Here is a 20,669-nt window from a genome sequence, read left to right as displayed (position 1 = left end):
GGGACATCTACCATCCAAGTTTAGTCACAAATGGAGTTATGGATCAAAAGTTATGACCCATAATAGAAACGCGCCATAAAAACTTAACATTGGGCTCTAAAAGTTCGTTGACCCCTGTCTGTGACCTCTGACCTTGTGGTGACCATCCACTCCCCAAGGGACATCTACCATCCAAGTTTGGTCACAAATGGAGTTATGGATCAAAAGTTATGACCCATAATAGAAACACGACATAAAAACTTAACATTGGGCCCTAAAGTTCATTGACCCCTGCCTGTGAGCTCTGACCTTGAGGTGACCTTCACATATGATAAAATGTGAAACTTTGTATGACCCCTCTTCCCTCAAAGTTTAATAGCAATTGAAGCCCAGAGTAAAGAGTTATTGAAGTTTTTGAAGCGTTACGGACAGACGACAGACGGACGACGGACGGACGGAAGGACGGACGGACAGACGCCGCAGGCGATCCCTTAGTCTCCCCTCACCTCCGGTGGGCTCGACAAAAAATGGCCTATTTGAGCCTTTGGCTCAGGTGAGCTAAAACTACTGGCAGATTAAATTAATCTTACCAATCCGAAATTGCATCTTTCTCTTTCCACTGTAGGTCATATCTTGTGATATAGCCAGAGATAGCAGCTGGCTCCTCCCATGCTACAGTTAATGCTGTTGCATTGACAAAGGTGGTTGTCACTACCTCAGGTTCACTTGGCACTGTGGAAACAGGAATAAACAAAGGAGAAAATAAAAATGGTCACATTTGTTTGCTACTATCCAGGGTACAAGTGCTAGTGATCATTACCATCTTGGCTTTCCATTTACATGCTCAGAGCTGCTAACTTTTGGAAGCACGAATTAGCACTCAGCTCAGAACGCTCAGAACACTCAGAAGTGTATTCTTTGAATCGGTCCTTTTCCAAACTATCTTTAAAAGGGCACCATAATTTCATTTCACCACAAACAGTCTGAAGAAAGGTTTTGAGTCTAAATGGAGCTGGCTAGACATGTGTAGTAAGTAGCATGCCTCTGTGTGTTTGTGTGTGTGTTTGTGTGTGTGTGTGTGTGTGTGTGTGTGTGTGTGAGTGTGATATGCTGGTATAGGGTTTATACAGGGCATGCATAAATGCATCTACTTGTAGGGTATAGCAAATCAATCATACACTCCATATTTGAACACGTTCAAATGTAAACCTCAGCTCACAGCTTTTCAGAACATTCCTCCCCAATTTTTAAAATCTTTCTGCAGGAATCTATGAGAATAGATGAGGTTTATCTGGAATATTTCTAATCATCATTAAAACCAAAATGCCTACCCAATTATTCAGTTAATATACCACATACTGGAACTGTTTATAAAGCTTGTGTGTCAATTAACCCTAAAAGGGCTGGGGGGGGGGGGGGGGGGGGAATTTCCATTTCTTTTGTATAGTTTGGTAGATTACGCCACAGGTAATGCATGTGCCAATTTTCATGGCAATTGCATGATTGATGGCTGGGGGGGGGGGGGGGGGGGGGTTGAATCCACCCTCCCCTGGCCACAGAACACCCCAAAAAGCCCCGACCTGGTTAGGGTTAACCCGTTCCTCCCGATAGTCTCAGCGAGCCTTCAATGATGCAAAATGAGACTGATTTTGCCTGTGGACAAGGAACCAATAGGTAGGTAATCCACCTGTGTGAAAGCAGGTGCACTACTACTACAAATAAGTTCACTACCACATTAGAAAAAAGGTAAATCAGACAAAAATACATGCAGTTTTGATGTAGAAAAAGAACATATATTGATAGAAGAAACTCAAATCTTTCAATCATTTATTTTCTGGTCAGTATAACAAAATGAACATAAATTTATGACATAAATGTAGATACTCTGTTCTACATTATGGGAACCCTGGGCCCTGTTTCATAAAGCTGTTCGTAAAGTTACGCATGACTTTACAAATGACTGGAGTATGAAGTGTCAATATGGGTGCTCATTTTTTCCCCCTTGTTTTAACAAAGTACAACCGTACAATGTAGGTCAATATTTCATCTACACTAGGTCAAGAATACACCTTCAACTAAAAATGTGTATTAAAATGTAAAAGTAATCATAAGTGTCTGCAAATTTCAAGTTTAGCTACTGAAATTAACAATGATTAGGAAACCCACTTGGCTTGTCATATTTAAGTCGTTGGTAAAGTAATGCCTAACTTTATGAACATCTTTATGAAACAGGGCCCTGGTATACCAGGTTCCCGCAAGGAATGGGCGAAGCAGAGTACCCAGTTAGGTTGTAGGACCCCTGATTATGCAGAGACTACTGTACCAAGAAAATCCATGTATGACTGCAGGCAGACAACACACAAGCATAATTCTTCCGGTTCCCTATTGGATTACGCATTCATATTTAAGAAACATATTACTTTCAGTTATGACAAATGAAACTAAACTCACCTCTTGTGTCATCATTTATGTCTCTCGAAATGACACGGCTTCCATCACCAACTTCATTGTAAGGTGTCACAGTAAGAGTGTACTCCTGAAATTTGTCGATGTCTGGTCCAAAAATTTGTAAAAAAAGAAAAGAAACAATCACAAAATTAGTAAATGGTCAGAGTTTAATCAAACTTTTGCATGCTTTATAGGGCTCAAACATATTCCTGTCCCATACATAAATTCAAATTAGGGTTATGCATGACATCTGTAAAACTTTATAATTCAAACATTGGATTCGAATCACAGAAATTAATGGGTACTTAAACTGCAAAGCACATATAACATTTCTATCTGTGGAACTAACCAGCATGAAAATAAATGACCTATATCAGTAATCAATTTACCTTTGTGTTTTGGGGTTGGAAAATTGAGGTATTCCCAACCCTTTTTGCCAAGAGAATGCATTGATTTGGAAGCAAAAACAAGTAATATGACATTTTTTAAATTTAATTACATGCACAGAAAGAAAAGCAGTGAGACCACTACGCCATTACTGTAAGGTGAATATCAGCTTGCTCAATTAATGTAAAGCATTCAGTGCATTTTGAAAAGCATTCACATGCATTAACCATACAAAGAATAACTACCAAAATACAATCTTTGGGACGACTACTGGACATTATGCAAACACCCCTCCCCCCCCCAAAAAAAAAGTTACTCTTTTCTTTTCATTGAAATGAGGACAAACACTACTTTAATCGCATATCTTTTTAGTGTCCTCTGAGTCATGCTTAGTGGGGGGAAAAAAGACATTTGTTTAGACTTATAGAGGATGAGAAGAGTGATTGATAAAAACCAAAGAGCTCTTGAACATACGGAAGGAAACTGAAATCAACACAGACAGACACACACACAAACATAATTACATAAACAGATAGCGGACTACATGTATGTACCCATGTATTTTGCAAGTATACACATATTTAGTGATTTGTAAAATAGTTTTGGGTGCGAGCATGAGAAATAAGTAGTACCTTTTTAGGAGAATACTTAATGATTCCCCACCTTGGATTATCATGTCCCATGCACTTGCGTTACTAGAGGCAACATTTTCAAGAGTTGTTTACTTTTTGAAAATTGGTTGAGTCACAAAATGTAAAAGAACAACAACAGCAATAACGTATGCAGCATACACTGTAAATCATAAAAAAAGTCTTTAGAAATGATGTGGAAAATACAGAGATGAATATAGAATACCATAGTAGATGAAATCTTAAATAAAAAAGAAGGGGAAGAAACAGCTGAAAATGGTATTCTTAATAGCAAAACTTCAGTGAACTGGAACTGCCACCTAGTGGGACTTTTCAGAAATCTAATCAGTGCAGTCAGACCTTATGTAACGGTCAGGCACTAAAAAAATCTACTCAAATATTTTGAAAAAGGTGCAATGGATGAGATGGATGGATATAACAGGTAACCCCCAAAACATGATGCCTCATGCAGACAAGTCTGTGCTGTTTCCTGCCATGATGGTGACTTCTTCCAAAGTACAAAATGTATGATACCATTATGTAGTTGAAGCTACACACTGAAAATTACCTGGTATCTTTACCATAAGGAGCTTAACAAGGACTTTATATTCCATCATCCTTTCTTCTTTGTGGTGCAATATATTTCATTTATTAAAATAGGTACTCAATATTCATGAATGACAACTAATGATAACTAAAACCTGAGCCCATACTCCTTCCTACAAAGGATACACTGAACATACTTTATGTGTTTCAGATGTGAATGAAAGAACAAAGTGTCACCAAAGATTTAACCTTGACGCATCTTCCCTGTGCTGCCACAGGAGGATATGTCATTTTGGCTCAGTGGATAAGACAGTGAATCCTATGGTCCGAGGTTTAAGTGACCTTGCAACAGCAGTTGTGCTCTTGGGAAAGGCACTTTATCCTCATTGGCTTTTATTTTTTGTTTGTTTTTAGGACACTGTAAGCTGTTGGTCCCATGGTTACTTGCTTGCATGCACTCATTACTTCTTTTGCAGCCATACACATGTACAAGTAATCCAATACAACTGCCTGTAACACTTTTAATACATGTAAGACCTTCAAACACAGATTATTCTGTGTTTCAAGGCCTTACAATGTACAGGTATAATGTATAAACTCTTACAGCTTCTTACACCTGTGATACACCTAAAAAGACGGGAAATGCTTGAATGCATTGTTTTGGCCCTCATAAACCCTTCCCCTTGTTCACCATGGGAACTACATGCAACATTTTTATTTATTTTTTTTTTAAAGACTGTTCCTTTATATCCATATGCTTGATTCTAACTAACATTTATGGTGGATAAAAAGAAGAAAAGTGACAATGCACAATAAATACAACATAGTGCTAACTGAACATGACTATTCAAATGAAAGATGTACACAAAAGCTAGTGGGACAGAGATGGAGAAGTTACAAGATACTACATATCATATGATTTTATTTCATAGGTATGGGGAACCAATACAACATAAGGCCTAAGCAGAGCACAACATTCATCTATACGGGAAAACATTTTTTTTTTTCTTTTTATGCCTCCCCCACGAAGTGGTGCCAAAGGCATTATGTTTTCGGGTTGTCCGTCCTTCTGTCCATCCGTAGTGAATTTTGTGGACAGCGTAACTAAAAAGCCTTTCAAAGGTATCCTCATGAAACTTGGCATGTATGTATATTAGGGGGTGAAGTTGCGCCTATCAACTTTTGGGTGTACATGCTCAAGGTCAAAGGTCAAAAAGTCAAGGTAAAAGGCTCAAAATTTCACTATTTCCCCCATATCTATGCAATGCCTGAAGATATTTTCTTGAAACTTAGTGTATACATGTATTACCCAATTAAGATTTTCTGGTGAAAGTTTGGGCTCATGAGATCAAAGGTCAAAAGGTCAAGTAAAATGTTAAAATTTCACTGTTATCTCCATATCTTGGAAATGGTTCAAGGTATCTTCATGGAACATAGGGCAATTCCACGGTAACTGACGTTACGCGTAAGGATTTTCATGAAATTGTTTATGTTGTAGTTTTGTGAATGAAAGCACCTGGGGCTTGTAATTAGCATTGATGAATGAGTTCATGAGAACGAAGAAATGGGTGGAAAGTTTTTCTCTCAAACTGCATTTCTTATCACATAGCAAGTGAAAATGTGTCGGTAACTGACGTTACGGAAAAAGGACATGGGAAATTATGGTGTAGATTTAAATGGAAATATCTCATGTCCCTGACTTCTAAACTTGATGTGCTTTATATGGCGATATACCTAGGTTCTTGGGAACAGGTGTGCAAAATAATGTGCACTTCAGATATTTCCTTTTAGCACCATGCCAATTTCAGTGAAGGCATGACGGTAACTGACGTTACGTAACTGACGTTACGCTTACATTTGCCATAGGGTTTACACATGGAAAATCATGATTAGGAATAGTTTTGTGATATTTTATAATTCTGACCTTTCAGAGTGATTTGTTTGATATGGAATCATACGTTGGTTCATCAATTACAAATACCCAAATGAAATGAAACATTAGTCCATTTTCTTTGTGTTTAATGAAAACTTAAAGGGAAACATGTCAGTAACTGACGTTACACATACTTTTGCTATGGGGTTGACAAAGAACTAACTTACTTAACAGGTTATTATACTGCTGCAGTATACCAGTAACAATCCCAGGCATTTACTTAGCAACAAATTAAAACAAAATCTGAAGACACAAATGGGGTGGGGCCCTTAGAGGGCAAGCTCCCCCCCCCCCCCCTTATGCCATAGCACAGTTGAGCAAAAATCATGTAAATGCACCAGAGGATATTTCTTGACATTTGTCTTAAGATTGAATGCTTATTCAACAGTTATGATTACACAGAGCCATTTAGATTCAGCAGCTCCAAATATTAATATTGACATAACTGAGGGTTTTTTTTAAATGTTTTTTTTTACATGAACAGGAAAGTTTCTATGTAGAGTGCCCCACCCATAATGCCCTGCAGTACTACACAAGACACAGATATTTTTGTGTGTGAAAAAAAAAACAACATATCTTTCAGGTCATGGGGAAAAAACACATACAAATAAAAATATTCATGTGAAATCCACTGTGATATATTCTTTCTTCTTTTCTTTATTTTACTCCTTCTCCCTCAAGGCATTGTTAGGGCCACAAATAACAAAATGATCTCCATTATCAATAATGATTTAAGTGAATAGTGTTACATTTTTAATATTTTTTTCTGTGAAGAAGAAGCATGCTTTTTTGGTCAAAGGGGCATTTGTTTATTCCTTGCCTGAAGGAATGTAATTGTTTTTCTTTTCCTTTTCACTGGTATATCAAGGCTTGCAAATACATCCCAGATACCAAGAAATAGGACTTTGCAATGAAAGAATTCTAAGATCAATATAAACGAATCTTCTTGTTCATAATTATCATGTATTACAAAAATGTCCCTGCATGAATGAAATAAAGTAATCAACAAATATGAAAAGTTTTTTATTTTACCCTAAAATCACCTCTCACTTTGAGCAACATTATTGTTAAACGTTGAGCAACATCAGTGTTAGTTTCAAACAGTAATGACAGTACATGCCTTATGTCAGGCCTGCTTATGTACCATTTCAAGAAGTGCCATATGAACTAAACCAAACATTTAAGTGCAAGCGAAGAAATATATCTCTTCCTGCATTTGCCTTGAGGTAGAAACTTCACTAAGCTTCCAGAAAAAAAGAAAAATGCTAGCAAAAGCAGTCATTACTAAAGATTATGAAACTGTTGGTATACAGCTGTACACAAGCTTTTTAATAGAAAAAGGTGGTTACCATGCAACCACATCATTGATTAGGCCTACAAATTTGGTACCTGTAGCTTTATCATCCCGTAGGACTGTGAATGTACTGTATAGTAATTTGAGTGCATTATATATTGCATTTGGTAAACCTAAACTTCCAGATGATTTAACCTTAAACTTGTGCTGAACCGAAAATCAAAAGCTAAAGCCCCCTCCACCAACAAAAAAATATAAATAAATAAATAAGATAAAATGAACCACAAAAAATGTATCCATGGACATACAGTGTACCATGGTGATGACATCATTCCCTATCAAAGGGATTGCTGCTCTTTGTTGATAACCTTTGACTTCCCAGGTGTATTGAATGACCTAAAGTCTAAAAAATTTGCGTAAGTTATGATTACTGTCATGGTAACTGACGTTACATACTGGTATATGACGTTTCGGTAACTGACGTTACACATTTTGATGTGTTCATTTGACTTTCCAGTATGCCAAGTATCCTTATTTTCTGGTATTGAAAGGAAGGCATATGGGCATACATTAGAAATCCTAAGTTACATCATACAGCTCACTTTCTTTGATGAATGAAGTTAAAAATTCCTTGTTTTTGGTAACTGACGTTACATCCATCATTGTCAAACTAATTAAAAGTTTTTATAAAATTCTTTAAAGCAACCAGCTTTTTCTTTCTATCATGTGGTAAAAGACATGTCTGGTAACTGCATACATATAAAAGATTGTTGTTTAGAGTACTGGTAAAGTGGATATACAGAGGGTAAATTATGTGACAATACACTCTTTCTCACCATTGAGTTATAGGCATATTTTGGCAGCCATTTTGAAAATCAAAATGGCCGCTTTTATTGAAAAACATAATGATTCTTAAAACTTCAACTCAAGTATTGTCTGAAAATGTATGGTGTTTGAAACAAATATCATTTTGAATTTTCGGCATCTGTGTCCTACGTACCGTGGAATTGCCCCATAGTATATATGCATATACTGACTGGCAGTGATTATCTAGGGAATTTTGGGTTCATGGGGTCAAAGGTCAAGGTAACACTTCAAAATTTTACTATATCCCTCATATTTATGCAATGCCTGCAGGATTATTTTCTTTTTAAACTTGGTGTATGCATGTTTAACCCAATAGAGATTCTCAGGGAAATGTTTCTTTTTTTGTTTTTGTTTTTTTGCCAAAAGAGTCAAAGGTCAAAAGGTCAAAGATCAAGTGAAAGTGCTGAACTTTACTTCTTCCTCCATATCTCGGAAGTGGCTCAAGTTATCTTGAAACTTAGTACATATTTATGCATGTTCTGCCTGACAAGGATTATCTTATGAATTTTAGGGTCAAAGGTCAAGGGTCAAAGGCCAGATGAAAATGGTAACAATTTACTGTCCAATACAGAAATTGCACTTTTTCTCTGTACTCAATGCATAAACTTATGAAGGGGTCAAAGTCAAGTAAAAGTCCTAAAATCCCCAAATACATGCTCTCTCATTCATCCCTACAGCAGTGTATGTCAAGGAAGGTGAACATTCAACACATTTGTGACAAACATGTCATTTCAATATTTTGCTAATTTTGTGAAAATGTAATCACACATTGTCCACATGTAGCATAGACATATTAGGAGAATCATGCATTATGGCGGAGGCATACCAGTCGCCATAGCGACATTCCTAGTTTTTTTTTTTAAATGTTGCAAGCTTACTTTAAATTGTCATAAATGTGTCTTCTATACCTCAAAGCAGGTTCAATACATTGTACCTGGTCATATACATGCATAGTTGTAAAGAAATCATTCAAGGAGTCATTGTAATCAGCCCCGGCAATACAGTGCAATTAACTCACTGATAAGAGGCCAGAGCTTTTGAATTCGTAACAGTCATTGAAGCACAGTGCAGAATGAAGGACAAAAAAAATCTCGGAAGTTCACCTCCTTGTATCTCCCTTATTTTACCACCAAATTCCTTGAAACTTCACACATATATCTAATATGGATATATCATCCTTCATATGATTTTTGGGCGAAAATGCTGATGTATCTTTGGAGATATGTGTGTTTTTCTGTTTGAGTCGACGGTAGGAAAAGGTTATGATTTTTTCCGGATATAAGTCTGCGCCTGCATGATTATATGAATTTGATTAACATATTGCTAGTATGTACAGATTGTATACACCAGACTCACTACACGTACCTGCGAAGTTCGTGTTTGCGCAGTTAGTAGTTAGGTGAAAACAAGAGCAAAAAGACAACCCAATTTAAGAGAAAATACTGGACATGCACATCTAGATCATCCTCCTGCGCATGTGTTCTCTACTGGTCAGTGCACATAACCATGTGCCAAATGATACAGAAAAGATATTTGGAACACTACCGTAAATCATATAGCAAAGTTTCATTTTTGGGCAATGAAAGAAAATGTGAAAAAATATCACTTGTTTTGAAACCAAATTTTCTGTTTTGGGAGCTAAGTTTCAATGTTATTTTCACAGGTTTATCCTCAATAAAACCCACAATAACCAACATTGTGAGTTAGAGAATAGTTTCTTCTTCAATATGCTGTATAGATTTAATCATTTGATGGCTTCTGAGGCGAGATATTGCGATTGTCCTGCAACACTTTCCCAGCAGTTTTGTGTACACAAGCTGTCTACTTTATGCAAATGAGGCTTTGAGGTCATATGCTTTTGGCGAGTTAATTACACAGTATCACCACGCCTGGTAATCATCTGCCTTTCTTCCAGGGTGAACTTTCGGCTTTACTACATGCTGAACTGACACAGGAGCAATATATTCATCAAGCAGTCACCACAGGGAGTAAAAAGTGTGGCTATTCACATACATGTACGTAGATGAAAGTCAATTGATTCTGACCCATGGATTTGATTATGACTTTAGATGGATTATTTCCATATTTATCTCTATCATTCCAACAAAATGACATACAGTTTGTACAAATTAGACTACTTTCCCAGTTGTATGCTGAAATATGACACATTAAAGGGACTGTTTGCCATTGGGAGCAGTGATGTAAAAAATGTTCGAGATATCACATTTGATACATATGTGTAGGTCAGTTGTATCACAAAACATCCTACCATGTAAAAATTTTGCAATAAAGCCTAAAAATAAGGAGATATTACTATATTCCTCAATAAAATATAATTGTAGACAGTTTAGTCTATAAAAATTCTTAGAACAGTGCACTCCCGTTAAAATGAACACGGTTATAATAAATTCCGGTTACAATGAAATAAAAATTCACATCGCAAGATTAGCCTCTCTTTGTTTTTTATTGTTTGTTTGTTCGGTTATAACAAAATTTCAATATAACGAAAGAAAACTGCCGGTCCCGAGGACTTTGTTATATAATGGGAGTCCACTGTATAACTATAGTTCACATTTTGTATATTTAACAATACTTAACATTGATTACACTGATTCAAATTTTTACATTGGTTGTTTCTATCCCTAACTCACATTTTATAACTATTTTGAAGCACTAAAGCTGGGATTTTGTTTCATCTGCAAATGGTAAACAATGCCTTTAAACAAGAGTTTGGTGACCTTTTGCCTTCAACCTTCAGGGATGTCACCAAGTATGACAATAAAAAAAAAGCATTACTTATTAAACTCACCTTAAAGGGATCGTATAGTTTTGATTGAGGTCTAACCTCAGGTTTCTAACATTTTTTTGGTAAGAAATGAAAAAACCCATATGAAACATGAAAGAGCACGTAATTCCAAGAGGGATTAAATGTTTATTTGATGAAACTTGGCTTTGAAATGGCTGAGATATCTAAAAAAAAAAGCAATCCTGATAAAAGGTGGTACCCACATTTTATTTGGACCACTTTGTTTTACTTTACTTTGTTTTTGGATTTCTCAGTCAATCCAAAACCAATTTTCATTTTATAAACTTTGAATTCCCTGAAGAACAGTATGCACTGTGTTATTTCTTAAGTGGTTTCTTGGTATCTTGCAAAAACTTAAAAGCCCAATTCTCATCTTCACCAATACTATACCATCCCTTTCACACCATCTGGAGTTTTAAAAAAAAAATTGACAGACATGCTGAAAACAAAAAGCCTACAGGGCTCTTTTGGGTTGGAGGCATGTGATGTGATGTACAGCTGTACATGTGAAGAACCCATGGATCTCATAAAATTGCAGGATGCTAACATTGCCTAGGTGTAATACTGATATGTGTGAAAACACACAGGTTAGCATTTGTACATACTTGCATCAAGGAATTGCAATCTATCTTTATGGACCTATAACAATTATCATCTCCTTGTATATTTTTTACACTGCCATTCAGAGCTTGTAATGCAGTCATTGGAATTTGTGATACCACAGAGAATTATCATGCAAAACAAAAAATAATGCAACTATGAGCTTACTAAAGGTGCTGCTTCCAATTTCAAGAAACATATACAATTCAAAATCATCCTTAACCCATTGAGGAAGAGTCCCGAGTATACTCGGGCAGGTGTCTATGGGAAATGTGTGTTGCAGCAAAATCAGTCCGTCCTCAACGGGTTAACCCATTGAAGATTAGTCCCAAGTATACTTGGGCAGGTGTCTGTGGGAAATGTGTGTTATAGCAAAATCAGTTTGTCCTCAATGGGTTCAGTGAAATTTTCTTTTTGTAAGAGTTCTTGCTGAGTGTAGAGTAAAAGGAGGAAGTGCCGACAGAATTGATTGAGATGATGAAACACAAGGCATAATCAATCAAGGTATCAATTATCAACATGTGCATCAACTTAATAGCAATAGGAACTAGAAAAATTGCACTTGATAAGACAGGCAGCAACTACAGCTAAAAAAGAAAAAGAAAAAAAAAAATCAATTGTAATGTCTTAAAGGGGCAACATAAAATCTTGTGAAGCAAAAAGTTATCTAAAATGCAAATCATAGAAAAACGCTCATTAAGAACAAATGTAAATAGAATAAAGTCAAAGTGACATCATAAAAACAATTCCATTGCTTCCTAAAAGTGTGTCTAAATACCTTGAAGATAAGGTATGCTTACATCATTTCATCAAATAAAAAGAAAGTGAAAAGCCAGATTGCACCTTTGCAATTTTACTTACTACGTAATGTGGTGTTTATCTCTTCTCTTTCATTTTCTATTAAAGAACATCAAATGCATAATTCAAACTTTATTAATAAGGTATCACTGAGTCCCAGAATGAGTCAAATGTTCTGTGTCCACAACAGACATGCCTTGTTTAAGGTCATGTGAATGCCACACCAAGCACATTTTGAATACATTATGTTCTTCATCTGCAAATGCAGTCCAAAGGCAGCAACATTAGTTACATTCAGACTTAAACCTCAAGGATACAGCATTGTACATGAAGCTATCTTCAAGGATAAGCTCGTAGTTAACCCACCCCTCTGATTATTCCCCAAAACACCCGAAACTGCCCGTCCACTTTTTATAGTTATATGAAATTTTTGTTTTCACATGTAGTATACATAATTTGAAAGATGTCAAAGGTCAATAAAAGTATGGTTCAGAATTGGTCTCAAAATGCTTTTTATGATTACTCCTCCTCTCAAGAATATCAACCTACAACTAACTACTGTTTTTACTAAGGACTATTCAAATGTTGCATAGCATCTTGGTTATTTGCATGAAGGGTTGCTATGTTTGCTCCATACAATATACTGATCTTTTGTTTGCATGTTACATGATTTTGTTAGAGTGTATCTACAAGGAACTTAATTGCATTTCATATGTATGACTCTTCTTGTAGACTATTGTAATGTCATGAACTCCCAGATTCACATTACTATCATATTTACTATACTGTAAAAGTGGAAATTTTCGCTTACTTCATGTTACCAGAAACTAGCGCGAAAATAAAGGCACATGAATATTTTTGTTTACTATACATACATAACTAGTAACATTATTAATGTTTTGATTCAGCGGAATTAAAAACTCACAAAATTCATCTACCTCGGCCAAGCATGAAAAATTACTTGTGCAAAAGTATCCACTTTTACAAATTACTGTAGTCCATTCTCAGGCATCTGATGGGTAAGATTCCTGTCATTCTCACTTGATCCTATCCCTTTACATTTCCAAATACAGTCACCTTTCATGAAGACTGAGCCCCTCTTTTTTGTAGCATGGTGTTTCGCGGCATATCAGGGGAGTATAAAGCTGCATTTTGCTGTTTGCAAGAAGAAGTTATATACGACTTTGATATAAAGACAGATATCATGAACAAGTAAGAAAATAAAAATTCACATGTTTTGCACGATACATAGGAATACACCCTATGAATAGAATGTGGTTCAGCTTTGTCAGCTAAAAAAAAACTGCAATTAGAATCAGAAAGCTGTGCTGAAGGCCTTTTGTATTTTCGATATATATTTTTTTTGCTTGTTAGCTGATGAAACCAGGAAGTGGTACCAGAAATACAACCCCCCCCCCCTTTTGAAAACGTGGCACTTTCCATGCAGTCAACTGAGGGCCTCTGCTTTTCTACATAATCACTGGACTTGCCTCAAGTACACGTCCCATTACTTACAATTTGATGAAATTAATCAGTTTTGTCCACTGACGACTAAGCCTAAAAACTGAAAGGATAAAATATTTCCCACTTTCTACTGAATAATATCATTCAGCTTGATTGATGACCTTTGACCTTGACCTTAGACCATTCAACCCTTTTAACATGTCAAGTCAAAAAAAAAAAAAACACATTATCTCAACTCTGATATATACCTACTAAGGACGAGTCCTAAGAATACTCAGGCAGGTGTCTATGGAAAATGTGTGTTATAGCTATATCAGTCTGCACTCAACTGGTTAAGGGTCTTATTGTATCTATTAACAATCTTGTCCATTTGACACTTTTTTGTTGCTACATGAAAGTATCTTCGTGCACTTGTAGCACATGTACATGGTCACACTACACATGATCTGTACATACAGCTAAATTGGCAATGCAGAGCTTGATTCTGTGTGAGGCTTAACCCTAATCCCACCGGTTTTTTTGAGGGACTTGAAACCATGGGGGGGGGGGGGGCTTTTTGCCCCCCCCCCCTTCAGATCTCAGTTGGTGGACAGCGCGATCCTCGCGAAAATTTGCACTAAGGTAGAGGCAAATGTAATCTACAAGACAGTATGGTTAGATTTTTCAATTTTAATTACTGTATTTTATATTAATTAATTTATGCTAATCAATGCAAAAATATTTTTTTTTTGCCTATAAATTTCCTACATATTTCTTTGTTTGTTTGTTTTTTACTTTTTTGTTCAAAGTCTAATCACCCCATCTTCAACTTAATGTAGTACAGAGGAACAACATATTAAAACAAGGTCTGATAAAATGAGATACCTGATGGAACAACGTATTTCTGCAGGTCCCATGTCGCATATACATTGTATTGGTTTTCATCTGCGATGTAACAAAATAGCCCATTCTATATTATGAAGAAATAATTATGTCCCAAGCAGCTTGTTATAACGAGATCCCTGCATCACAAAAGGTAGGTCCAAAAAAATCTACTGAATGATTTTTCTTAATTGCTACAACAAAATCTGGAAAAGATGGATCCCCAGGAAACATAATGCCTCTAATGCCTTCAGGGTTGATGCAAATACAAATGTAGGTAAAGTGAAGATGATAAATATCATAATGACAAATTAATACTTTTGGAGGAATATGAAGAAGACAATGAATCAAAATTCTCCCCGTTGCATATGACTATAAACCTTAAAGGGGCGGTGATGGATCAATTTACTTTTCGTAATAATGTGTTGACAATAATGTGCCAATGCAAAGGGCAAGTTATATTTAGTTGTACACAAAAAACATGAAGCACTATCATAATCTCCGAAGTGCCATAGTTTTAAAGATTTTCACAGCAACTGTTACGTGTTGGGAAAAGAAGTAATTCGTTTTTTGTCCTGGAAATGCATTTTCATTGTGAAATGACAATATTTTAGTCATGGCAAAAAGGGAAAAAATAGATGTGATCACTGCATATATACTCTGCCCACGCCTGCTGCAAAGTAACTCTGCATTACTGGAAGTGCACAAGTGAACACCTCATTCATTTGCACGTAGTGTAAGGCCGCCATAAAGTCCTGACCGCTAGTGACGAAATGTTTGCATTTATATGCAATAGAAAGAACTATTTTCGATGAATATGTGCCCAAAACTAGATGTTAAAAGAACATTCACAGCTTTTTATCATACCCAATGTCGCACCAGACTTAACCCCCCCCCCCCCACCCATAAATACACAATGGAACATGAGAGTGGCTATGTAGATGACTCCACATGGGTGGTTCCAGACTTCCATTCAGAACGTACGTTCAGCATGGGAATACCAACAAACTGTCTTTAACGACCTCTTAAATATTTTGACATTAATGAATCAGTATGGGGGGGGGGGGGTGTTCAATGATACATTTTTGACGAAGACTACTTTTCCCCTCAGTGCTCTTAGAAAGTCTGATATTAGAAATATTGTAATCGCCTCTCAATGAGCCCCCACAAAATAAAAATGTTCTATTCTTGACATATCATTATAAACGTATCTACATACAAACAAGTTACTGGGTAGAGCTAATGGAAATTCAGATTGTTGTTTTTTGTTTTTGTTTTTTGCTTGTTTTTTAAAGTGGATGGCTAGTAACTGCTACAAGTGGGAATCAGTGGAAATGCTGGGGGTTGATTGTTCCAATCCTTGTGGGATTCATTTAAGAGTACATTATATATATTGTTGCGTGAAAATTGTTTACTTCAGAATGGTCTCATATTCAAGTAATGTGCAGTTTAATGCCCCGTCACTGAACAGGCATGCTAACCTGGAAACATTAAACTGCACATTACTGAATATGAGACCATTCTGAAGCAAACAATTTTCACACAACAATAGGTATATAATGTACTCTTAAATGAATCCCACAAGGATTGGAACAATCATCCCCCAGCATTCCCACTGATTCCCACTGATCAGTTACTAGCCATCCCTTTTAAGCTGACAACTTTTTGAAGAAGCTATGACAGTATATTTTCCCAGTGAGGCAAAATGGTGTCATTGTCACGCTGCTGTAACAACTGATATCTTTCCAACATATGTGGACTAATGAAATACTGATTTAAAGACAGCCAATCCCTTTGGCATGAACATTTTTGAAAAATTGGTGAGAACACTTAGGTATTGAAGAAAACACTGTTTGGAAACCTCCTGTAAATTTTGAACTCAAGAGGGTCTTTATTTGTTTAGTTAAATTGACCGTTAAGATTTGAATAAAATACTAGTCTAGTTTTACAGACCTGTGTGATGCACTTAGTTGTACATGTAGTTCACGTAAGTGGTGTGTTGTTATTTGCCATTGATAACAAAGTAAGAGAAGCTAGTGAATTCTTCTTTTCTGACAGCTTTAACATGCATATCTGTTGTTCGAAGTATAAGTATCATATTACAACTACAGGAGGATTAATGTATGCAGCTGTACCTAGTACACAGAATACGTTACGGTGAGCGTTTGGTGCATTATTTGAATTTGAATGGCTAACAACCTTCAAATATCACAGAAATGTTATAGATTTACATTAGTCTTGTCATTCTGGTGGAATATATCATGTTCTGTGCTATTTGGGAAGGAATGCAAAAGGAAAGGGCCATCTTTAAAGGGGGGTTGAGGAAATGAACACGACAAAAATAGGCATTTGTTCCAAGCTCACTGCCACTGCCATGAACTACCCTAAGCTCAGCTCATAGTGTCATTACCCTTTTCAGCAGTAGGCGATGGTACAACTGTAGGTGGTACTTCATGGTCCCTTATTTTCACTTGCTAATGTATATCATAATGCAGATGGAATAATGTTATGCAGAGCTACTGCAAGAAATTCTACTTGTTCCGACACACTTTCCCTCTGCAAAACTACATGTACCTCCCTTACTAACCATGCAACACAAATTTCCTACAGATTCTTGAACAAAGAAAATAACTACCAACAGCCTACTATAAGACACTTTAATATTTCAAGCTGAGTATCTTTAATGCCGAGGAATGGCCAAATGAAGAAATGTTTCCAGCTGTCCGTTATGTTAATTATCATGTACCTCTTCTCCATAAAATAAGCAAAAGTTAAGAAAAAGTTAGCATTAAACTAGAGCATTCGCAATCGAGCATAATAATATATCAATTTAAAAAGCGCAAAACCAACAGACATATATTCTTCTGCGCTGCAAAAGCTTCTGATGTTAAATGAAAAGATGTGTTTTGAGTCGGGACTTAAGGACTGCTACTGTTGGGGATTCCAGACTTCTAATGGTAGATCATTCCAGAGTTTGGGAGCTGCACAGGCAAATGCTTTGTCTCCCAATGTTACTTTTGTTTTACATGTTGGCATCTGTAAAAGAAGAGTGTCCTTAGAACTGTGCAAATTATGAGTATGTCGATGAGATTTAAACACTAATAATTCAGGTATATAACTGGGGGCTTGACCGATAAGTGACTTCTATACAATCAACAAGATCTTAAACAATATTCGTTTACAAAACGGAAGCCAGTGCAAATCTTTCAGAAGAGGAGTAATCCTTGAAAACCTAGGTTTATTACAAATAAGCCTTGCACAGGAGTTTTGGACTCGCTGCAGGCGCCCAACTTGAGAATCAGGGAGTCCATATAATAACCCATTACAATAATCCAATTTACTAACAATACATGCTTGGACAATCATTTTCATACTGTTCTCATCAAAATATTTCCTGATACGTCTAAGGCTATATATCATATGGTATGATGATTTACACACATTTGTGATGTGTGCTTCCATGTTGGCAACTGTCGCAGGATACAATAAAATCCGACGAGAAATGAGGCTAGTATATATAGCATATACAAGGAATATGACATGTCATCCTATAAAAGTTTGAACAATGAAAGCGCTGGCAATGAAAACTTTTGTTACCTAGAATAACTCCCAATAAACCTCCATGGCAAGTTTGAATAAAATCTGACAAGAAATGTGGCTCATACAGCATATGAGGATACAAGAAATGTGACATGGCCTCCAAGTCGGAACACTGAGGGCGCCGTCACCACAAACTGTTGTGTCCTTCATGTAGAATGACCAACCATACACCTCTTTAGCAAGTCTGAGTAAAATCCAGTAACAATCAAGTTATTGCCTAAATAAGCATGCATTTTTACAAATTTTGACATGATCAGGGTGACCTTTGACCCTGTAAAAAGTGGAACAGTGAGGGCAGCATTATCAATAGGTGCAGGTGTACAGATTTGACTATGATACATTTACATACCAAATTTGAAAAAAATCGGTCAAGAAACAAGGCCAACGTCGCACACAGAAGCAGACCCTGTTAAATTTACATTTCCATGTATAAAGACAGAACAAGCGAGGGTGCCACCACCAAAGTAGGCATCTTCATTTCACTATAATGCACCATTTTGCCAAGTTTGAAGAAAATCTGATAAGAAATGTGGCTGATAGAGCACACACAAGAAATGTGCATTGGCATCCAAGTCGGAACACTGAGGGCGCCGTCACCACAAACTGTTGTGTCCTTCATGTAGAATGACCACCCATACATCTCCTTAGCAAGTCTGAATAAAATCCATTGAGTAACAATCAAGTTATTGCATAAATAGGAACTTCTGCAAATTTTGACATGATCAGGGTGAACTTTGACCCTGTAAAAGGTGGAACAGTGAGGGCAGCATTATCAATAGGTATAGGTGTATAGATTTGACTATGATACATTTACATACCAAATTTGAAAAAAATTGGTCAAGAAACAAGGCCAGCGGCGCACACACAAGCAGACCATGTTAAAATTTGCCTTTTCACGTATAAAGACGGAACAAGCGAGGGCGCCACCACCAAAAACAAAATAGACATCTTCATTTCACTATAATGCACCTTTTTGCCAAGTTTGCAGAAAATCTGAAATTTACATACCAAATTTGAAAAAAAATTAGTCAAGAAACAAGGCCAGCGTCGCACACACAAGCAGACCCTGTTAAATTTACCTTTTCATGTATAAAGACGGAACAAGCAAGGGTGCCACCACCAAAAACAATATAGGCATCTTCATTTCACTATAATGCACCTTTTTGCCAAGTTTAAAGAAAATCTGACAAGAAATGTGGCTGATAGAGCACACGCAAGAAAATTTTCATGTATAAAAACAGAACAAGCGAGGGCGCCATCACCAAAAACAATAGGCTTCTTCGTCTTACCATAATACACCTTCATGCCAAATTTGAAGATGATCAAAAAAGAACTGCAGCCAGTAGAGCGCTCACAAGAAAATCTCTGCGGCGGACGCGGACGCAGCGCAACGAGGCCAAATCCATAGTATCCTCCGAACTCTCTTCGAGGGATACAATAAGCTATTCTTTGCTAATTGCAGAGGATATTTCCTTGAGTCAAATAAAGAAAAGTGATATAACATCAATCTAACAACCTGTCAAGCATATACATACCTTCTATACGAAGAGTGTGGGCTTTGGTGTTTTCACTAATATGCACAGTGCCATTTCGAAAAGAAATGCTGATACGATAGCCAAATCCACTGCCGTAGTGGTCTGATTCTGGCATCTCCTAAAAAAAGTGTAAGAAATGAACATTTGGTAACTGTTTGACAAAAGGCATGTAAATTCCTCACAATAATGACCACAAAAACATTGAAATATCTAAATGTTTCATGCCACACCATAGATACATACACTGGTGTACATAACAGTAAAATGTTTCTGCTTGGAGTCTAAGACGATATTGGTTCACAAGAGTAATGATTAAGGAAACACTGTCAAAGACGGTTAACAAATTTTTACCCATAGAGTGGCTTTGTCAAGTTAATGGCAGATTTTATTTTGAAGATGGTATAAATCAAAATAAAGGATGCATCATCACTGGTAGCATGCCCATTACAATTTGCACACATACGCAGTATATAAAATTGGATGTCACAAAGAATACTATAAAGAAGGAAGGAAAAATACAAGCACACAAAATAAAATGTCACAAAGAATACTAATAAAGCAGGGGAAAACATGTCACAATAGAAGCTAGTGGAAGATCACAGATGAGGATAGAGGGAGGAGAAAATGAGAATAGAAAAGAAGATACAATAGAAATACACATACCATATTTGGGTTTCATTCTCCTTTAAAGTTGCGTAACCTTTAAATGTGAGGCTGTGAGTCAAATCTAACTAGTGCATCTTTACCTCCTGAAACATCCACTGAACAATTTTCTTCAAATTGCAATAATGAGCTCTGTGTGGGACAGATGAATGAACAACACAAAAAACATACTGCCTCTGGCACTCATAGAGGCAGAGGTTTAAAATTATCATTGCCCCGGTTAAATATCCCCACTAACAATTTTGTTTTCTCTCCATCC

The 20,669-nt window shown here is 36.6% G+C and overlaps 1 protein-coding gene across 2 annotated transcripts in view; it reads right to left on the bottom strand.

Moving 5' to 3' along the window:
- LOC139744119 (uncharacterized) overlaps window positions 1-20,669 on the bottom strand; it is a 124,959-nt gene that overhangs the window by 32,919 nt on the left and 71,371 nt on the right. Inside the window, exons 10-13 of one of the 2 annotated variants that reach the window (XM_071654574.1) lie at window positions 19,748-19,865; window positions 12,351-12,386; window positions 2,431-2,532; window positions 570-711 (exon numbers count right to left, since the gene is read on the bottom strand). In XM_071654574.1, the coding sequence (XP_071510675.1) occupies window positions 570-711; window positions 2,431-2,532; window positions 12,351-12,386; window positions 19,748-19,865 (398 nt within the window). The remainder of the gene's footprint in view (window positions 1-569; window positions 712-2,430; window positions 2,533-12,350; window positions 12,387-19,747; window positions 19,866-20,669) is intronic. The other variant, XM_071654575.1, reaches the window with a different exon arrangement.

This window comes from Diadema antillarum, unplaced genomic scaffold (genome assembly GCF_040938485.1).
Source record: "Diadema antillarum isolate AM-2024a unplaced genomic scaffold, OU_Dant_1.0 seq00001137_RagTag, whole genome shotgun sequence".
NCBI classification, from domain to species: Eukaryota; Metazoa; Echinodermata; class Echinoidea; order Diadematoida; family Diadematidae; genus Diadema; species Diadema antillarum.
This window is presented reverse-complemented; position numbering and strand designations above follow the sequence as displayed.